At 42.5% G+C, this 18379-nt stretch overlaps 1 protein-coding gene across 2 annotated transcripts; it reads right to left on the minus strand.

Annotated features, from left to right (window-relative positions):
* Window positions 1–404: 404 nt before the first annotated feature.
* On the minus strand, window positions 405–8776 carry LOC124023377 (homeobox protein aristaless-like 3). 2 transcript variants are annotated; one of them, XM_046337918.1, is made up of 4 exons: window positions 8306–8776; window positions 1754–2031; window positions 1416–1478; window positions 405–1014 (listed from the first exon to the last, which is right to left on the minus strand). In XM_046337918.1, the coding sequence occupies exons 1-4, from the start codon at window positions 8667–8669 to the stop codon at window positions 664–666; spliced, it is 1056 nt and encodes a 351-aa protein (XP_046193874.1). In that variant the 5' UTR covers window positions 8670–8776; the 3' UTR covers window positions 405–663. The 2 variants fall into 2 exon arrangements, with proteins under 2 accessions (XP_046193874.1, XP_046193869.1); XM_046337913.1 differs by having other exon boundaries at window positions 1371–1478.
* Between the last annotated feature and the right edge of the window lie 9603 nt (window positions 8777–18379).

The following is an 18379-nucleotide window of genomic DNA, read 5'->3' on the forward strand; positions in this document are numbered from 1 at the left end:
TCTAGGTGGTTTCCGGTCAAGGTTTGAGCCAATCAGTGTTAGGGTTAGAATTTGGTTTAGCGTTAGGAGTGAGGGTTAGTTTTCAGGTTGGGAGCTAGTATTTGACCAGGGTTAGGAGCTAGTATTTGACCAGGGTTAGGAGCTAGTATTTGACCAGGGTTAGGAGCTAGTATTTGACCAGGGTTAGGAGCTAGTTTTCGACCAGGGTTAGGAGCTAGGGTTAGTTTGGGGTTACGGTTAGGTTTTGGGGTTAAGGTAAGGGTACGGGGTTAGGGAAAATAGGATTCTGATTGGGACTGAATTATGTGTCCCCACAAGGTTAATTATACGTGTGTGTGTATGTATGTGTGTGTGTGTGTGTGTGTGTGTGTGTGTGTGTGTGTGTGTGTGTGTGTGTGTGTGTGTGTGTGTGTGTGTGTGTGTGTGTGTGTGTGTGTGTGTGTGTGTGTGTGTGTGTGTGTGTGTGTGTGTGTGTGTGTGTGTGTGTGTGTGCATGCGTGTAGAGTTTTGACTTCTGCTGTCATTTCAACATGCAGGAACACAAATACGTGTGGCCATAACTATTCTTCGGGTTGCTAGTATACAAGATTGAGTTTGAATGTGTGTGTGAATGCATTAGCTCAGTCAATACATAGTGGGGATCTGACCCTGACACTGTGGTGGTCATGTAGGCCTGGATAGAAGACTCCCAGGTTCCTTAGCCTTCATCCGCATGGCCAACAGACTGGATGACTTATACTCTGTCTCGGGCCCCGGCTCAAAGGAGTGGCCCCCGAGGGCCCCAGGGAAGCTGTGGAGGGAGTAGAGGCCGTTGATGCCAGGGTGGTGTTGGGGGTGATGGTGAGGGTGGTGTGGGTGGCTGGAAGACGGGGGCATGCCCATAAAACCCACAGAGGGGAGGTTGCTGTGGGGATGGGGGTAAGGGCTCATACAGGAGGAAGACATGGTGTCAGGGCCCAGGACACAGCCCCCGCCGGACCCCCCTCCTGCACCTGGCCACAGGTTGCTCTGCATCTACAAAGGAAGAGAGCAGTCTGATTAGAGACCAATGACGACGCTCCACTGCATAAAGGTAATTCCCATCATGCTATTTGAAATTTAAATGCCAATGCTTGGTAATTCAATGTATGGGTCTATATCATTATTGATTGGTTTGATTGGTTGATTGATTGGTTTAAAGGATTTTAATTAGTCTGTGATGATAATGATAGAAGGGTTATAGCTAGTGACCTATGACCTAAGATCTATGTGTCAGGGTGTACCTGGTACGTAGAGATATTATACGTAGCAGCAAAGATCTATGTGACAGGGTGTACCTGGTACGTAGAGTTATCATACGTATCAGCAAAGATCTATGTGACAGGGTGTACCTGGTACGTAGAGATATCGTACGTAGCAGCAAAGTGGTTTCGCACCTCCTGGATCTTCCCGTAGCGTTCCCTCTTCCTCCACTTGGCCCGGCGGTTCTGGAACCACACCTGACGAATCAAGAGAGAGACTAAGGGAGAGATTGGAGAGATGATTTTTCTCTACCATTATATAGGATCCCTGCCTTGCCATGTTCCTACCTGCCTGAAAGAATTTGGCTTCAATTTGTTAGAATTGTTCAATAGAACATAGAAATAGGCCCTGGGATATTGATTCATCTGGGGGGGGTGACAAATATCTAATACTATTGCAAACCTTGTTGGCTACTGTAGCAGCATGGGTAGAGGGGACTTTGTATTTTCTGTGTAGAGTGGAATTATTCTACCTGTACACGGGCCTCTGTGAGTTCGGTCCTGAGGGCCAGCTGTTCCCGGGCATAAACATCAGGGTAGTGAGTCTTCTGAAACACTTTCTCCAGCTCCTCCAACTGGAAGGTACTGAACGTGGTGCGGTTACGACGTTTCTTGTTCTTGCCCGATAGGTCGATGGAGTCTGCTATGGAGTCCCCTGGTTGGAGACCGTTGGTTGGCTCCTTCAGCTTGATGCAGCAGTCTGAGCCAATCACGGGATAGCCCATGGGCTTGGGACCCGCCTTCTCTCTGGCTGAGGGAGGAGCATACAGGGAGGGAAAGAGAGAATGGTGGTTACATGTTCAAAACAGTGTGTGTGTGTGTGTGTGTGTGTGTGTGTGTGTGTGTGTGTGTGTGTGTGTGTGTGTGTGTGTGTGTGTGTGTGTGTGTGTGTGTGTGTGTGTGTGTGTGTGTGTGTGTGTGTGTGTGTGTGTGTGTGTGTGTGTGTGTGTGTGTGTGTGTGCGCACACAAAGTACATTTCTGTGTTTAAGCAAGGCTCAGATGTCTACACGTGGTAATGTTGTCACACAGAGATGCCCAGATTACACCGCCAACCTAAGGCTGACTAGGGGTGGTTCATTAATGTCCACTGGCTACAAACGCAATATTCTCCATAATATTAAACTGAATTCATTAACGTCCACTGTAAGAGGCAGCAACGTAACATTCTGGAAAAGAATAAACAGGATGCAGGCTTGTCTTTTCTCCGGTAGATGTGAGACCAAGATCTGAACGAGAACCTTCCCATGTTGTCTCAGGGGTCTCCCAGCTCCTCCTCCCCCAATACGAGGTATGAAGGCCTGATGAGAAACGTCAACATGAGAGGTAACTGTAGTATTATGTTAAAACACTAAAGTGATCTGCTTGTGGTATCGTTTTACTACATGAACAAATGAGATAGTGTTGGACATCAACTTTAGTCGGAAATAAATGATGGTTGAGTCAGATTTGACCAGACACAACATTCCAGCCTACTGCAACACGGTTCGTTTTGATTGGCTGTCAACACCCTTCCTTAAATGAAGGTCTTGAATCACTGAGCAGAAAACAAACTCTGATGTGTGAGAATTAAACCATTTAGGAAATTAGAAATTCGACCCCCATTTGACCCATATTTGATGAGAAAGTACGATTGTGTGTATAAAATAACAAACCAATGAAATGGCAATCTACACTGAGTCTACAAAACATCATCAACAGCTGCTCTTTCCATGACATAGACCGACCAGGTGAATTCAGGTGAAAGCTATGATCCTTGTTGATGTCACTTGTTGAATCCACTCTAATAATAATAATAATAATAATATATGCTATTTAGCAGATGCTTTTATCCAAAGCGACTTACAGTCATGTGTGCATACATTCTACATATGGGTGGTCCCGGGGATCGAACCTACTACCCTGGCGTTACAAGCACCATGCTCTACCAACTGAGCTACAGAAGGACACCCACTCCAGTGTAGATGAAGAGACAGGTGATTAAAGAAGGATTTTTAAGCCTTGAGACAAATGAGACATGGATTGTGTATGTGTGCCATTCAGAAGGTAAATGGGCACGACAAAAGTTTTAAGTGCCTTTGAACGAGGCATGGTAGTAGGTGCCAGACGCACCGGTTTGTGTCTAGAATTGCAACGCTGCTGGGTTTTTCACGCTCAACAGTTTCCCATTTGTATCAAGAATGGTCCACCACCCAAAGGACATCCAGCCGACTTCACACTGTGGGAAGCAATGGAGTCAACTACAATGGAGTCAACATGGACCAGCATCTCTGTGGAACGCTTTCGACACCTTATGGAGTCCATGATGAGTGGATGACTGAAACTGTACCATAATGTTTTACCCTGGGCGTGTTTGGATGACTGGACTGTACCATAATGTTTTACCCTGGGCGTGTTTGGATGACTGGACTGTACCATAATGTTTTACCCTGGGCGTGTTTGGATGACTGGACTGTAGATAGATGTATGGATGTTATTGTTCATGTTAATTGTCCCTCACAATGAAAACAGGGAGGGGACTGTGGATCTGTCTCCGTCCGTTAGTCCGTTGCTACATTACAGTAATAGTTATTAAGTGAAATGTGTTAGTCACATGCGGGGGGGGGGCATCATTCGTAGGGACGACACGTTTACTGTTGTCTTGTTACAGTATATCTCTGTGGTCCCAGAAGAGAATCACTCTCCTTCAGTATCTGCACTCTCCCTGTGTCCCAAAGTTAAATACATGTCCTAAAGCCTCACACAGGGACCATTTGAGAGCAGTCATTTAACATCAACCTAATTCAATTTCTGTTCCAAAACAGAGGGCTTTTCTTTCACCGTAACACAACATTCCTGTCCTGCGTCTACAAAATGGAAACCCTCTACCCAATGTAGTGCATTACTGTTGACCGGGGACCCTTAGAACTCTGGTCAAATGTAGTGCACTACTGTTGACCGGGACCCTTAGGACTCTGGTCAAAAGTAGTGCACTATATAGGGAATAGGGACCCTTAGAACTCTGGTCAAAAATAGTGCACTATATAGGGAATAAGGACCCTTAGAACTCTGGTCAAAAGTAGTGCACTATATAGGGAATAGGGACCCTTAGAACTCTGGTCAAAAGTAGTGCACTATATAGGGAATAGGGACCCTTAGAACTCTGGTCAAAAGTAGTGCACTATATAGGGAATAGGGACCCTTAGAACTCTGGTCAAAAGTAGTGCACTATATAGGGAAAAGGATGCCATTTTGGATGTAACCCCATGATGTCTATTTAGCTCCAACCACACATTATAATTCATCATGCCAAGAGATTGGAAAGAGGTTATTAAGAAGTTACAATCTAAGAATAAGTATTCAAAAAGACGTCAGCCGTTCTGTAGTGTAGCTTTTACCAGTGGTGTAAAGTATTTAAGTAAAAATACTTGAAAGTACTACTGTCCTTCTGTAGCTCAGTTGTTAGAGCATGGCGCTTGTAATGCCAGGGTTGTGGGTTCGATTCCCGGGACCACCCATACGTAGAATGTATGCACACATGACTGTAAGTCGCTTTGGATAAAAGTGTCTGCTAAATGGCATATATTATTATTATTATTTACTTAAGTAGTTTTTTGGGGGGTACCTGTACTTTACTTTACTATTTATATTTTTTGACAACTATTTATTTTACTTCCTTACATTCCTAAAAAAAAAGTCCATACATTTTCCCTGACACCTTAAAGTTCTCCTTAAATGTTTAATGCTTAGCAGGACAGGATAATGGTCCAATTCACGCACTAATCAAGAAAACATCCCTGGTCATCTACTGCCTCTTATCGAGTGGACTCACAAAAACACAAATCCTTTGTTTATAAATGTTGTCTGAGTGTTGGAGCATGCCCCTGGCTAGCCATACATTAAACAAATGTTTTAAAAGTGTGGCGTCTGGTTTGCTTAATATAAGGAATTTGAAATTATTTTTTACTTTTGATACTTAAGTATATTTTGGCAATGTCATTTACATTTTGATACTCAAGTATATTTAAAACCAAATACTGTTAGATGTTTAAATCAAGTAGTATTTTACTGGGTGACTTTCACTTTTACTTGATTCATTTTCTATGAAGGAATCTTTACTTTTACTCAAGTATAACAATAGTTTTTTCTTCCAACGCTGGCTTTTACCAAGAGCCCACATCCTCTCTCCCTACGGTCCAGTGTAATTGGAGATGCACAGTATGTGAAATGCATTACAAAACGGTGCAGTCGAGATAAAGTCCAAGTGGACCCATGTGAGTATATACTGACGTCACGTGGACATTTCAGCTGTTCTCTCCCTGGCCTCTTGTTCTGTGACAAGAAAAATGTAACATTTTTGGGAGCATTGGATTGGGTTGGACAGTATTTTATAATGGACGTCTTATGCAGATTAGATCATGAGATTGAAGTCTTGAAGCGTTAGTAACAAGTTTTGCATTTTTGTAATTGTACTTTTACAAATGTAAAATGTTTTCTTTTGAATCATTTTGCATTTGTAAATTATTATTTTATGACTGTGAAGGGTCAAGAAGTGTCAACATGCATGAGATCTCAGGTTATGAATACCTGATCAATTGATCATCCCCCTATCTCAATATATCTATTTATTTCAATAACATTTTTATGCTATGTGGTATACCAACCCACTGCTCTACCATCCTTAAACCCTAACCCTCCCCCCTTCCCAAGCACCGATAGACAAAACAGGAAGACTAGTCTGCCTTTGAAGGTGTGTGAGTCTGACTGTGCCCCAGAATGTTGGACAGCAAACAACTGTCATGTAGACCACATTTCCACTCAAATCTGACCCAGAAAACCAACACTCAGGTTAAACTGCTTTAGAGTTCACAGACTGACAACAAATGGATTTCTCTTGTCCCCCCCAAAAAAGTATTCTAATCATACCAATATTTGGGGGTCTCAGGAACCGCAGTATTATATAGTCAACAACCCCTATTTTGAAAATTGTAATAAACTCTTTCATTTAGGTGTTTTTAATTTAAAAACGCTTTGTGTGCATGTGTGTGTGTGCATGTGTGTGTGTGCGTGCTTGGCGTGCATGCGCACTAGTGTGTGCGTTCCTGTGTGTGTATGCACGCCTGCGTATGTGTCAAGTGTGTGTGCGTGGGTGGGTTGTGTTTGCTAATATCTGAAGAATCTAAGAAAATAAATCATTCAAGACCACAGTCAAAGCCTATGGAAATAGAATATCATCCAGTCAATTTGACATCAGACCTGTTATCTAGATTTCAGATAAAGATAAACTGTGGAGATGGAGGTTCTCTGCTCCATCATATGGCTGGCTGTCTTTGGCAACAACATGAATCAGACTGATAGGAATGTTATTCTGAACACATACATCACTAAGTCCTTATCAGGACTCACATGTCTTCATTGGCAACTTTAGAGGATGGGATTTCAAAACTTCAATAAATAATACTGAAGAACCATGTCATATCCTAAGACTTGAGTTCATGGGATATTATACAAGTTTAATCAAGTGTTTCAAACTTTGTTGTCGTTGATCAAATCTCACATTACATTATCAAAACATCTGAGTTGGCCAAAGTTTTATCTCATTTGCATTTTCAGTTTTTAAATATTTAAGTTAATCTAGTTCTAATTTTGAATTCAATGGTATTAATGAATTGAATATATTTTACAATTATTTTGGGAATGTCCTAATGTGGTTAATTAAATGTGATGATATTGAAAAAGAAAATGTAATCTGAAAAGTTTGACGTAAACAACAAAATGTCACGGAGTCTAATTTTGCATAAAGGACATCTTGAGAATCTAATTTGGATATGTGCAACTTTACTTAGCTATACATAAACAAAAACAGAACTTTCAGATAAGAAACATGATCAAATTCAAACTTTAGCTGTATTATTATTATTATTTCAATTTATGAATGTATTTTGTGAAGGCTGCACGGGATTGATGTGTTTATACCGCACGGGTGGAAGCTTCCTGCACGGACGCCGTAATCACGCACCTAGACGGCTCAGTCACTTTCTGACCTTTGACCCGCTCGCACTTTACATCAAAACTAATTGTGACTACCAGCGTCAAGTGCAGATAAAACCCGATGACATATTTATCACCAGTGATGTGTGTCCACTTTTACCAAGTTATTTTTTTTACATTGTGATAGCCTACACTTGGTGACAAAACTAAGGTAGCCTAAAGGCTAAAATACGTTTTTAGATATAGTTGCACATTCATTTTAGTAGACCTAGACAATTACGCGGGCTATATAATTTTGTAGTCGTCTAGGCTTTATAACATGCCATGGCCCTATATATGTGTTTCAACGACGGCGCGCTATTAACGTTTTATAGGCAACATTGGGGAAATTATGTGCACCAAAAAAAGAATTCAGTTCTGAAAAAGAGCTCGCAAGGAACAAAATATAGCCCTAATTCAATATGTTAGCCCTAGTATTATCATGTGTGGACTAAGTAAGCCGGAGCAGCATTCAGATCTATACTACAAAGTAATTCCGTTTTGAGGGGAGATTTCTTTGATCCGGGCCTGCTGTGGAACACTTTGGAACAATATCATTATTTATTCAAACAAGCCGAGTAGTAATACAATTGTAGGTGAACAATTTAAAATCAGACATTTAATGAAAATGAATTACGATCATTGGAGACGTTTTTGTCCAAGGCCTTGAAAAATACGCAGGCTGTGCAGCGCCAAAGAAACTCAGAAAATATATTTATCCGAGTCACCACACTATAAAGTCAAACTTGAAACAATTCGAGGTAGCTGGCTACAGAAATGTTGATCTCCATTATCTTTATCACGATGGATTTTGCCAATGTTTGATAAGACAAACGGTTTCCACAGGCAATAGACTCAGGACATTATTCAGTTAGGCCTATATTATTTTGGTAAATAGCCTACGTTTTAATAATAATAATAATAATAATAACGATTATTATGATAATTATTACTATTTTCGTAGCCTCACACACTGATGGCCGTGATTTCGATTATTTTTTATAAAGACTCCACTTACCCTCCGAGTAATTGTCATAAAACGAGCCCTTCCCGCTTACTGATAAAACCTTTTGGTCCTGATTAATATTTTCCATGTATTTGCTGTGTTTGTTGGGCAAGGCGCGAGGATTCGTGGAGGCTGCCCCGTGCGTAAAGTCCGCGGGCGCGCCGTCGTTAAACCGTCCCATGGAGCTTGAGCTGTAGAAGTCACCCTGATCCCGGAGACTCAGACGGTGAGCGAGAGGAATATGTGTACTTTTCTGTAGTTCATCGCAGGGAAGGAACGAACCTCCAGAACTATTCTGATCCAAACCGGGAGAGTTATTCAGTGCTGTCCGGTTTGGCTGCGAAGAGAAAGATAAACAACTGTCCGCCTCCATCATGAGGTCAGTCCGGGATGCACTTTAACGACTTTACTCTGGTCCCGGTTACAGTGAAAGCAAGGTTTCTGTGCGAGCGAGAGTTTTTTCTTACTCTTTTCTTCGTTTCAAGTGGGTGGGATTTAGGAGATCATGAACAAAGACCCGTGAAACAGGGAGGACCAAGCGGGACAGTGGGCTGATATGATCCGCCAAGAATTCAATCACGTGTGATTCCTGTCGCTACAATTAACCATTTAAATCCTCGTTCATTTTGTTACAAAAACAAGCAGATGACTAATTCGGGCAGGGATATAGAGAGCATTTTACGCAAGGCACATTAAACAAACATGAAGGCGTTTTGTTATGTTCGGTGCCAAATGGCCAAATGCGCCCGAGGAAATGTATTGGTGCCCTCATTTTTTCACTTTGTTTTACAGATTATATTATTTTAGACCCAACTGTCCGGATTAATGTCAATGTAACAGTAATTCTTTGTGATTAAATTCAGGGAATGTGGGGGATATCTATGGATATCTTGTATTATATTGAATCATAATCTGTTGGCTACAATTCACGCACAACGTTGAATTTCAAGCTGTTTTTGAAGTTCTTTCTCAAATGCATTCTACTTGAAATGTTAGAATACGCATCATTTCAGTAGAACACTGCCGATACAAACAAACATTAGTGGGCCATCTGTTTTTTTAATGCTGTTGGCTACATTTTGAATATCCACAACGAAACTGAACTAAGGCATTTTAGTTGAAGATGAATATCACCTAAAATCTACTGAATAGACGAGATATCTTAGTTATGCGCTAGCTTTTATTTTCTCCTATCAATTAGACTTCATAGACCCTTTCAAGCAATAGCAACAGTTTGTCATTATACTGCTGCTCCCTTGAATAATGCATTTAACACCAAGAAAACGGGTACAGAAATATTTGTATTTTTTTACCACTGCCATGTCCCAACAGCCTTTGGATAGTCTGGATGGGGAGAACGTTTTGGCCATCTACAACCTCTGCTTGTTGGATCGTCTTGGCGGGAAGACAATGTGACATGTATTATCTGTTTACTACGTGTTTTACTTTGGTAATGGTATTACTGTGTGTGTGTGGGGGGGGGGGTATCATTGACAGACTGTCATATTCGATATGGATATGTCTTGCTTTCTTGTGGCATTTGCTTGTTTCCATTTATTTTCAAAATATCTTATTTTCCAATTCGTGAGACAGTCTTGAGTTAAAAATAAACAACAACAAAATAAAATTGCATGAAATCAAATAGAGCAGCAGGACAAGTTACGCATTTGATTAATTAAAAAAAAAAAATCAACGTCGAAACAAACAAGCAGTTGATGATTTCAGAGGTCAGAGGTCAATAGAAACTGACAATTGAAGATATTCAGAATAACCACGTACAATATCGAATGAAATTAACCAGGGCCTCGTTTCCCACAGCCTGTTGTATGTAGCGTTATGATCGTTAGAACCATATAACTTCAGCACGAAGTTGAAAACAAATACAAAGTTGCCCAAGTATTTGCAATTGTTACTAACAAATGAAGGATAAAAAATGATTCAACTGAAAAACGAGACGACTGTAATGTACTGTTAGTGGTCCTTCTGTAGCTCAGTTGGTAGAGCATGGCGCTTGTAACGCCAGGGTAGTGGGTTCGATTCCCGGGGACCACCCATACGTAGAATGTATGCACACATGACTGTAAGTCGCTTTGGATAAAAGCGTCTGCTAAATGGCATTTATTATTATTATTATATTATATAACCTATTTCAATCCCATTGAAATCAATTTAATGTTCAATCAATTGAGTTGTATTTTTTGACTAAGCTACTGTCTGTATTTTTTTTGCCTCAATGTGTTTCATGACGTGTGACAAGATGACAACAATAATGTGTCCAATTTGTGTTTTTAGTGCATGAGTATTGGTTAAGCGTAATACGCCGCCTCAATAGCCTATCTGCAGCCATAGATGGTAATATCTCTCTAGGAGCTGATCCGTCGTCAGAATTGTGGAATAATTCCAATGTTATTAAGGTAAGATTTGAATAGAGTTAGCGAACTTCTCTCTTCGTGTTTGTTTGTAAAACTTAAACAGTCGACTAGAAATATAACAATGCATCTGGTACGATCATCGCAATGCTTCAGTTAGAGCTCAACTGGGAAACGATACATTAGAAAACACCTACACATTTTATACATGTCAATGGAACATTATCAGAAATGTAAAATAAAAATAGTTTTTTTATTCATTAGGCGTACTGAAGTTAATCCTTTGCAGATGACACAGTATCAAAAGCAAAATATCGCGAATCGACAGCCACAAAAGTCTGAACAGGTAGAGGTCGTATAGTACCAACATAAAAAATAACGACATTTACTAAAAAATAAAAAAGGAAGGTTCGTTAAATAGTTGTCGGATCAGTAGGCCTACATAGTCTACTTCATAATAAATAAATAAAAGCGTTTTTTGGGCCTATTTTCGAGGCTAAATATAGTGCAGGTGGGCATCGCCATTACCTTAAACATTAATGAATTGGAGTGTAAAATTACCGAAGTTGTGATTTCACAAAACATAAATCAGATTGCAAGGGAATTATTATTTTTTCTCAGGGAATCTAGGCCTACAACCTTTTGAGTTCCATTTGAAATTAACAGAAAAGGTTAACCAATTTAAGACACTGTAAAACTTCAATGCTTCCCAGTTGGCTTTTAAATTAACTTTTCACTACTCAGTAGTATATTACCAGGTGAATAGAATGAACCTCAAATAACGTCAGCTTCTAGTAAATAGTGCTCGGAACTTGAGGTTTTGACAACAACGTTAAAGTTATCGGAAATACTGAAAACATTACTACTTTACTGTGACTAACATAATGTGACTATAAAAATAGACCTTTAAGCACTCTCATTAAATTCAAACGTTTTATGGCGGGCAGTCCAGGGTCAAACTATTATTTATTTTTCCTCAAATAAATAGCTACAGAATAGGCTAGATAAAGTTGTCGCATGAGCAAACAAGACAGAAATACACACATTCTCTGATTGAAATTTTCACTCTTTAAATATAAAACATACAACGTTTGACTACACTGCAGAAAGATGTAGCCCGTAAGATTAAAGGAATCTGACAGTTGATATTGACACGGGATCTCCAATCTGCGCCTCCATCTCTAAACACGGAGCACTTTACGGAGCTCAGAAATGGCAACGTTGGTTTTGAAGACCTCTCATAATCTTTTGGATACATATGGAGACCGCATGGAGCCAAACCTGATGGACAAGTGTGTAAACAACCGGGCCATTTGGGTATATAGGGGACATAAGTACCGTTTTTATTTAGTGTGGCGTTCCAAAAGTCTAACCTGTCAACAGAGAAGAGAAGCTATATCACTTCACTATAACATACAGAAATTGCATGACGTGTGCAGTTAAAGGGAATGTCTACCATTGCAGAACTCGTTTTATAGTTTATAGTTTATAGTAGGCTACTGTATTACTAACATATGCCTAAATTCACTCTACAGCACAGCTTCCAACAACAGCCCACTGGGCACACACCGGTTGAATCAACGCTGTTTTCACGTTGAACCAACATGGAATGGACGTTGATGTCTGTGCCCAGTGGGATATCTGTGGATCTACTGCCAGCCACATTCCCAAGTTGGTCATTTCAGAACAAAATTAGATGTCCATGAAACATTCACAAACAAACACCTGCTTGTTATGATTTTACTCTCTGGACCCAAAAGGAGTGATCATGATCCTAAAGTGGGTGATCGTGACCCAAAAAGAGTGATCATGATCCTAAAGTGGGTGATCGTGACCCAAAAGGAGTGATCATGATCCTAAAGGGGGTGATCGTGACCCAAAAGGAGTGATCATGATCCTAAAGTGGGTGATCGTGACCCAAAAGGAGTGATCATAATCCTAAAGGGGTGATCGTGACCCAAAAGGAGTGATCGTGATCCTAAAGGGGGTGATCGTGACCCAAAAGGAGTGATCGTGATCCTAAAGGGGGTGATCGTGACCCAAAAGGAGTGATCGTGATCCTAAAGGGGGTGATCGTGACCCAAAAGGAGTGATCGTGATCCTAAAGGGGGTGATCGTGACCCAAAAGGAGTGATCATGATCCTAAAGGGGGTGATCGTGATCCTAAAGGGGGTGATCGTGACCCAAAAGGAGCCATCATGACCCAAAGCCACAGTGCAAGCTGGTTCTAGAAGTTGCTGACATAAATTACAAAGACATGACTACATAACAAGTGGAGAACACCAGCTGCTTTATGATCTGCCTGACTTGTGTCCTTTGACTTTAATGCAATTAATTAATGTGCAACATGACTCCGATTATGTTATTTGGGTCAAGACAAGAGAGCACGTAGAGGCTAGAGAGTGTTGTCTTGGGGTCATTCCATATGATTTCAGGAGATAAGAGGTGCTCAAAGTTGACCCATTTTTTTTTTGCATACCCCACCGTACCAATGAGACTTCCATGTCTTCATGACTGACAAAGATAAACGGTTGAGTTTGATATCATTTGAAAGCTTACAAACAGGGTTGTCAAACTATTTAATAATTTATTGGAAAATTTAAAAAAAAAACATATTTTGGAAACACTTTATTTTAAGGGTCCATAATAAACCATGTATAAGGCATTTACAAACCATTTGCTCATCATTTATGAATCATTACTCCCACATTTGTAAATGTTAGTAAGCAAGTTATTCTCTCTCTCTCTCACACACACACACGCACACGCACACACACACACACACACACACACACACACACACACACACACACACACACACACACACACACACACACACACACACACACACACACACACACACACACACACACACACACACACACACACACACACACACACACACACACACACACAGTGCCTTCATGAAACCAAGTCATGAGGTGGAAGGAATTGTCTGTAGAGCTCTGAGACAGGATTGTGTCGAGGCACAGATCTGGGAAAGGGTACCAAAACATGTCTGCAGCATTGAAGGTCCCCAAGAACACAGTGACCTCCATTTTTAAATGAAAGATGTTTGGAACCACCAAGACTCTTCCTAGAGCTGGCCGCCCGGCCAAACTGAGTAATCGGGGGAGAAGGGCTTTGGTCAGGGAGGTGATCAAGAACATGATGGTCACTCTGACAGAGCTCTAGATTTCCTCTGTGGAGATGGGAGAACCTTCCAGAAGGACAAACATCTCTGCAGCATTCCAACAATCAGGCCTTTATGGTAGAGTGGACAGGAAGCCACTCCTCAGTAAAAGGCACATGACAGCCCACTTGAAGTTTACCAAAAGGCACCTAAAGACTCCTAAACCATGAGAAACAAGATTCTCTGGTCTGATGAAACTAAGATTGAACTCTTTGGCCTGAATGCCAAGCATCATATCTGGAGGAAACCTGGCACCATCCCTACAGTGAAGCATGGTGGTTGCAGCATCACATTGTGGGGATGTTTTTCAGCGGCAGGGACTGGGAGACAAGTCAGGATCGAGGGAAAGATGAACAGAGCAAATTACAGAGAGAGAGAGATCCTTGATGAAAACCTGCTCCAGAGTGCTCAGGACCTCAGATTGGGATGAAGGGTCACCTTCCAACAGGACAACGACCCTAAGCACACAGCCAAGACAATGCAGGATTGGCTTTGGGACAAGTCTATGAATGTCCTTGAGTGGCCCGATCATCGATCATCTCTGGAGAGACCTGAAAATAGCTGTGCAGCGATACTCCCCATTCTGAATTCTGAGTCCGAGGTGCTAAAGGAGCTCCTCAAACTTGACCCCAATAAAACTTCTGGGTCAGATGGTTAAGACCCTTTCTCCTTTAAGGTTGCTGCCCCTATCATCGCCAAGCCTAGTTCGTCCTTTAGTTTTATAGGGGAAGATCAAGCTGTTCCTAACTGTTGGAAAAATTTGTCAATAATCAACTGACTGGTTTTCTTGATGTCTATAGTATTCTCTCGGGTATGCATTACATTTACATTTACATTTAAGTCATTTAGCAGACGCTCTTATCCAGAGCGACTTACAAATTGGTGCATTCACCTTATGACATCCAGTGGAACAGTCACTTTACAATAGTGCATCTAAAACTTAAGGGGGGGTGAGAGGGATTACTTATCCTATCCTAGGTATTCCTTAAAGAGGTGGGGTTTCAGGTGTCTCCGGAAGGTGGTGATTGACTCCGCTGTCCTGGCGTCGTGAGGGAGTTTGTTCCACCATTGGGGGGCCAGGGCAGCGAACAGTTTTGACTGGGCTGAGCGGGAGCTGTACTTCCTCAGTGGTAGGGAGGCGAGCAGGCCAGAGGTGGATGAACGCAGTGCCCTTGTTTGGGTGTAGGGCCTGATCAGAGCCTGGAGGTACTGAGGTGCCGTTCCCCTCACAGCTCCGTAGGCAAGCACCATGGTCTTGTAGCGGATGCGAGCTTCAACTGGAAGCCAGTGGAGAGAACGGAGGAGCGGGGTGACGTGAGAGAACTTGGGAAGGTTGAACATGCAATCTGGTTTCTGCTCAGGTTATGGATGTGTCACTGCAACCTTAAAGTTCCACAATGATGCCACCATTGTCCTTGATTCTAAGCAATGTTGTGCTGCTATTTTGTTTGGCCAAAGCTTTGAATACGGTAGACCATTCCATTCCTATGGGCCGGCTAAGGAGTATTGGTGTCTCTGAGGGGTCTTTGGACTGGTTTGCTAACTACCTCTCTCAAAGATTGCAGTGTACAAAGTCAGAAAATCTGCTGTCTCAGCCACTGCCTGTCACCAAGGGAGCACCTCAAGGCTCGATCTAAGGCCCAACGCTCTTCTCAATTTACATCAACAACATAGCTCAGGCAGTAGGAAGCTCTCTCATCCATTTATATGCAGATGGCACAGTCTTATACTCAGCTGGCCCCTCCCCGGATTTTGTAATAAATGCTCTACGACAAAGCTTTCTTAGTGTCCAACAAGCTTTCTCTGCCCTTAACCTTGTTCTGATCACCTCAAAGACAAAGGTAATGTGGTTTGGTAAGAAGAATGCCCCTCTCCCCACAGGTGTAATTACTACCTCTGAGGGTTTAGAGCAAGTATTTGGGAGTATGGCTAAACAGTACACTGTTCTTCTCTCAGCACATATCAAAGATGCAGGCTAAAGTTACATCTAGAATCTAGACATCGTAATCGCTCCTCTTTCACCCAAGCTGCCAAACTAACTCTGATTCAGATGATCATCCTACCATGCTAGATTACGGAGACATAATTTATAGATCAGCAGGTAAGGGTGCTCTCGAGCGGCAAGATGTTCTTTACCATTTGGCCATCAGATTTTCCACCAATGCTCCTTATAGGACACATCACTGCACTCTATACTCCTCTGTAAACTGGTCATCTCTTTATACCCGTTAAAAGACAGACTGGTTGTTGCTTATTTATAAAACCCTCTTAGGCCTCACTCCCCCCTATCTGAGATATCTACTGCAGCCCTCATCCTCCACATACAACACCCGTTCTGCCAGTCACATTCTGTTAAAGGTCCCCAAAGCAAACACATCCCTGGGTCGCTCCTCTTTTCAGTTTGCTGCAGCTAGCGATGTACCATGTTTTGTGCTGTTGTCATGTTGTGTTGCTACCATGTTGTTGTCATGTTGTGTTGCTACCATGCTATGTTGTCATGTGTTGCTGCCTTGCTATGTTGTTGTCTTTAGGTCTCTCTTCATGTAGTGTTGTGTTGTCTCTCTTGTCATGATGTGTGTTTTGTCCTATATTTATATATATATTTTTTTTCCTTTTAATCCCAGGCCCCCGTCCCCGCAGGAGGCCTTTTGCCTTTTGTTAGGCCGTCATTGTAAATAATCATTTGTTCTTAACTGACTTGCCTAGTTAAATAAAAGGTTACATACAAATACAAATCAAATCCAGCATGACAGAGCTTGAGAGGATCTGCAGAGATTAATGAGAGAAACTCTCAAAATACAGGTGTGCCAATCTTATAGCGTCATACCCAAGAAGACTCGAGGCTGTAATTGTTGCCAAAGGTGCTTCAACAAAGCACTTAGTAAAGGGTCTGAATACTCATGTAAATTTGCTATTTTTGTAATAAATGTCTAAAACCCTGTTTTTGATTTGTCATTATGGGGGTGAATTTTTTCACATTTTGTTACGTTACAGTCTTATTCTTGTCACGCCTTGGTCATTGTATCTTGTGTTTTTGTTATATGTTTGGGTAGGCCAGGGTGTGACATGGGTTTATATGTTGTATTTCGTATTGGGGTTTGTATTAATTGGGAGTGTGTATTATTAGGGGTGTGTCTAGTTAGGCTTGGCTGCCTTAGGCGATTCCTAATTGGAGTCAACTGATTCTAGTTGTCTCGGATTGGGAACCGTATTTAGGCAGCCTGAGTGCGCGTTGTATTCGTGGGTGATTGTACCTGTCTTTGTGTTAGTCACCAGATAGGCTGTAATTAGTTTCACTCGTTTGTTGTTTTCGTATTTTCAGTTATTTCATGTACTGTATTTTCTTCATTAAAAGTCATGAGTAACCTACACGCTGCATTTCGGTCTGACTTTCTACAAACAACAGAGGAAGATCATTACAGAATCACCCACCATTCACAGACCGAGCAGCGTGTGAACTGGCAGGATCTGAAGGAGGACGATATGGACGGCAGAAGCAGGGATTATAAGACGTGGGAAGAAATCGACAGGTGGGCGGCTGACCCAGAGCGAGTGCAGGAGCCCGCCTGGGATTCCCTACAGCAATGCGAAGAGGGCTATACACGTATGGAATCGAGAAGGAAAGCATTGCTATACAGAGCGAAAACTGAAGGTAACAGGGGAAAGCGCAGAGAGAGAGTGGCTGAGTCAGGAAACAGACCTGAGCCTACTCTCCCTGTTAATCGTGAAGAGCAGTTGCAATGGGAGAGAATGCATCATTTGGAGATTTGGACATGGGAGGAGGAATTAGACTGTCAAGGACCCTGGGAGCAGCCGGGAGAATATCAGAAATAGAGGCAGCTAAAGCGGAGAGGCTATGTACACCCGGTTGGAAACCGGAAAGTCACCCCCCAAAAATATTGGGGGGGGCTAAAAGGGAGAATAGTTATGCCAGGTAGGAAACCTGCGCATACTCCCTGTGCTCACCGTTCTATCCAGAGCCACCTCTACACACCAGTCCTCCGGTAGCAGCTCCCCGCACCAGGCTTCCTGTGCGTGTCCTCGCGCCAGTACCACCAGTTCCAGCACCACGCACCAGGCCTCCAGTGCGCATCGCCTGTTCAGCGCAGCCAGTGCTTTTCTCCCCTCCTGTGCTGCCGGAGTCTCCCGCTTGTTTAGCTCAACCAGAGCTGTTCTCTTCTCCTGCGCTATCGGAGTCTCCTGTCTGTCCAGCGCCACCAGTGCTCCCAGTCGGCCCAGCGCGTCCAGTGCGCCTCGCCTATTCAGGACTGTTCAGCTCAGCCAGAGCCTTTCTCCTCTCCTGCGCTGCCGGAGTCTCCTGTCTGCCCAGCGCCGCCAGTCGGCCCAGTGTCACCAGTCTGCCAGGATCCGCCAGAAGTGCCAGTCTGCCAAGATCTTCTAGATCGGCCAGACAACCAGAATCATCCAGGTCCACCAGCCAGCCAGGATTTACCGGAGCCTGCTACCTGCCTGAGCTTCCTCTCAGTACTGAGCTTCCTTTCAGTACTAGGCTTCCTCTCTGTA

This window comes from Oncorhynchus gorbuscha, linkage group LG03 (assembly GCF_021184085.1).
Source record: "Oncorhynchus gorbuscha isolate QuinsamMale2020 ecotype Even-year linkage group LG03, OgorEven_v1.0, whole genome shotgun sequence".
NCBI classification, from domain to species: Eukaryota; Metazoa; Chordata; class Actinopteri; order Salmoniformes; family Salmonidae; genus Oncorhynchus; species Oncorhynchus gorbuscha.

Coding starts and splice junctions, on each gene's coding strand:
- LOC124023377 (XM_046337913.1), bottom strand. CDS start 8,669: ATGATGGAGGCGGACAGTTGTTTATCTTTCTCTTCGCAGCCAAACCGG. Junction 2,032..8,305: donor TTATGACAATTACTCGGAGG/GTAAGTGGAGTC, acceptor CTCCTCCCTCAG/CCAGAGAGAAGGCGGGTCCC. Junction 1,015..1,370: donor ACGATATCTCTACGTACCAG/GTACACCCTGTC, acceptor CTTCCTTTGTAG/ATGCAGAGCAACCTGTGGCC.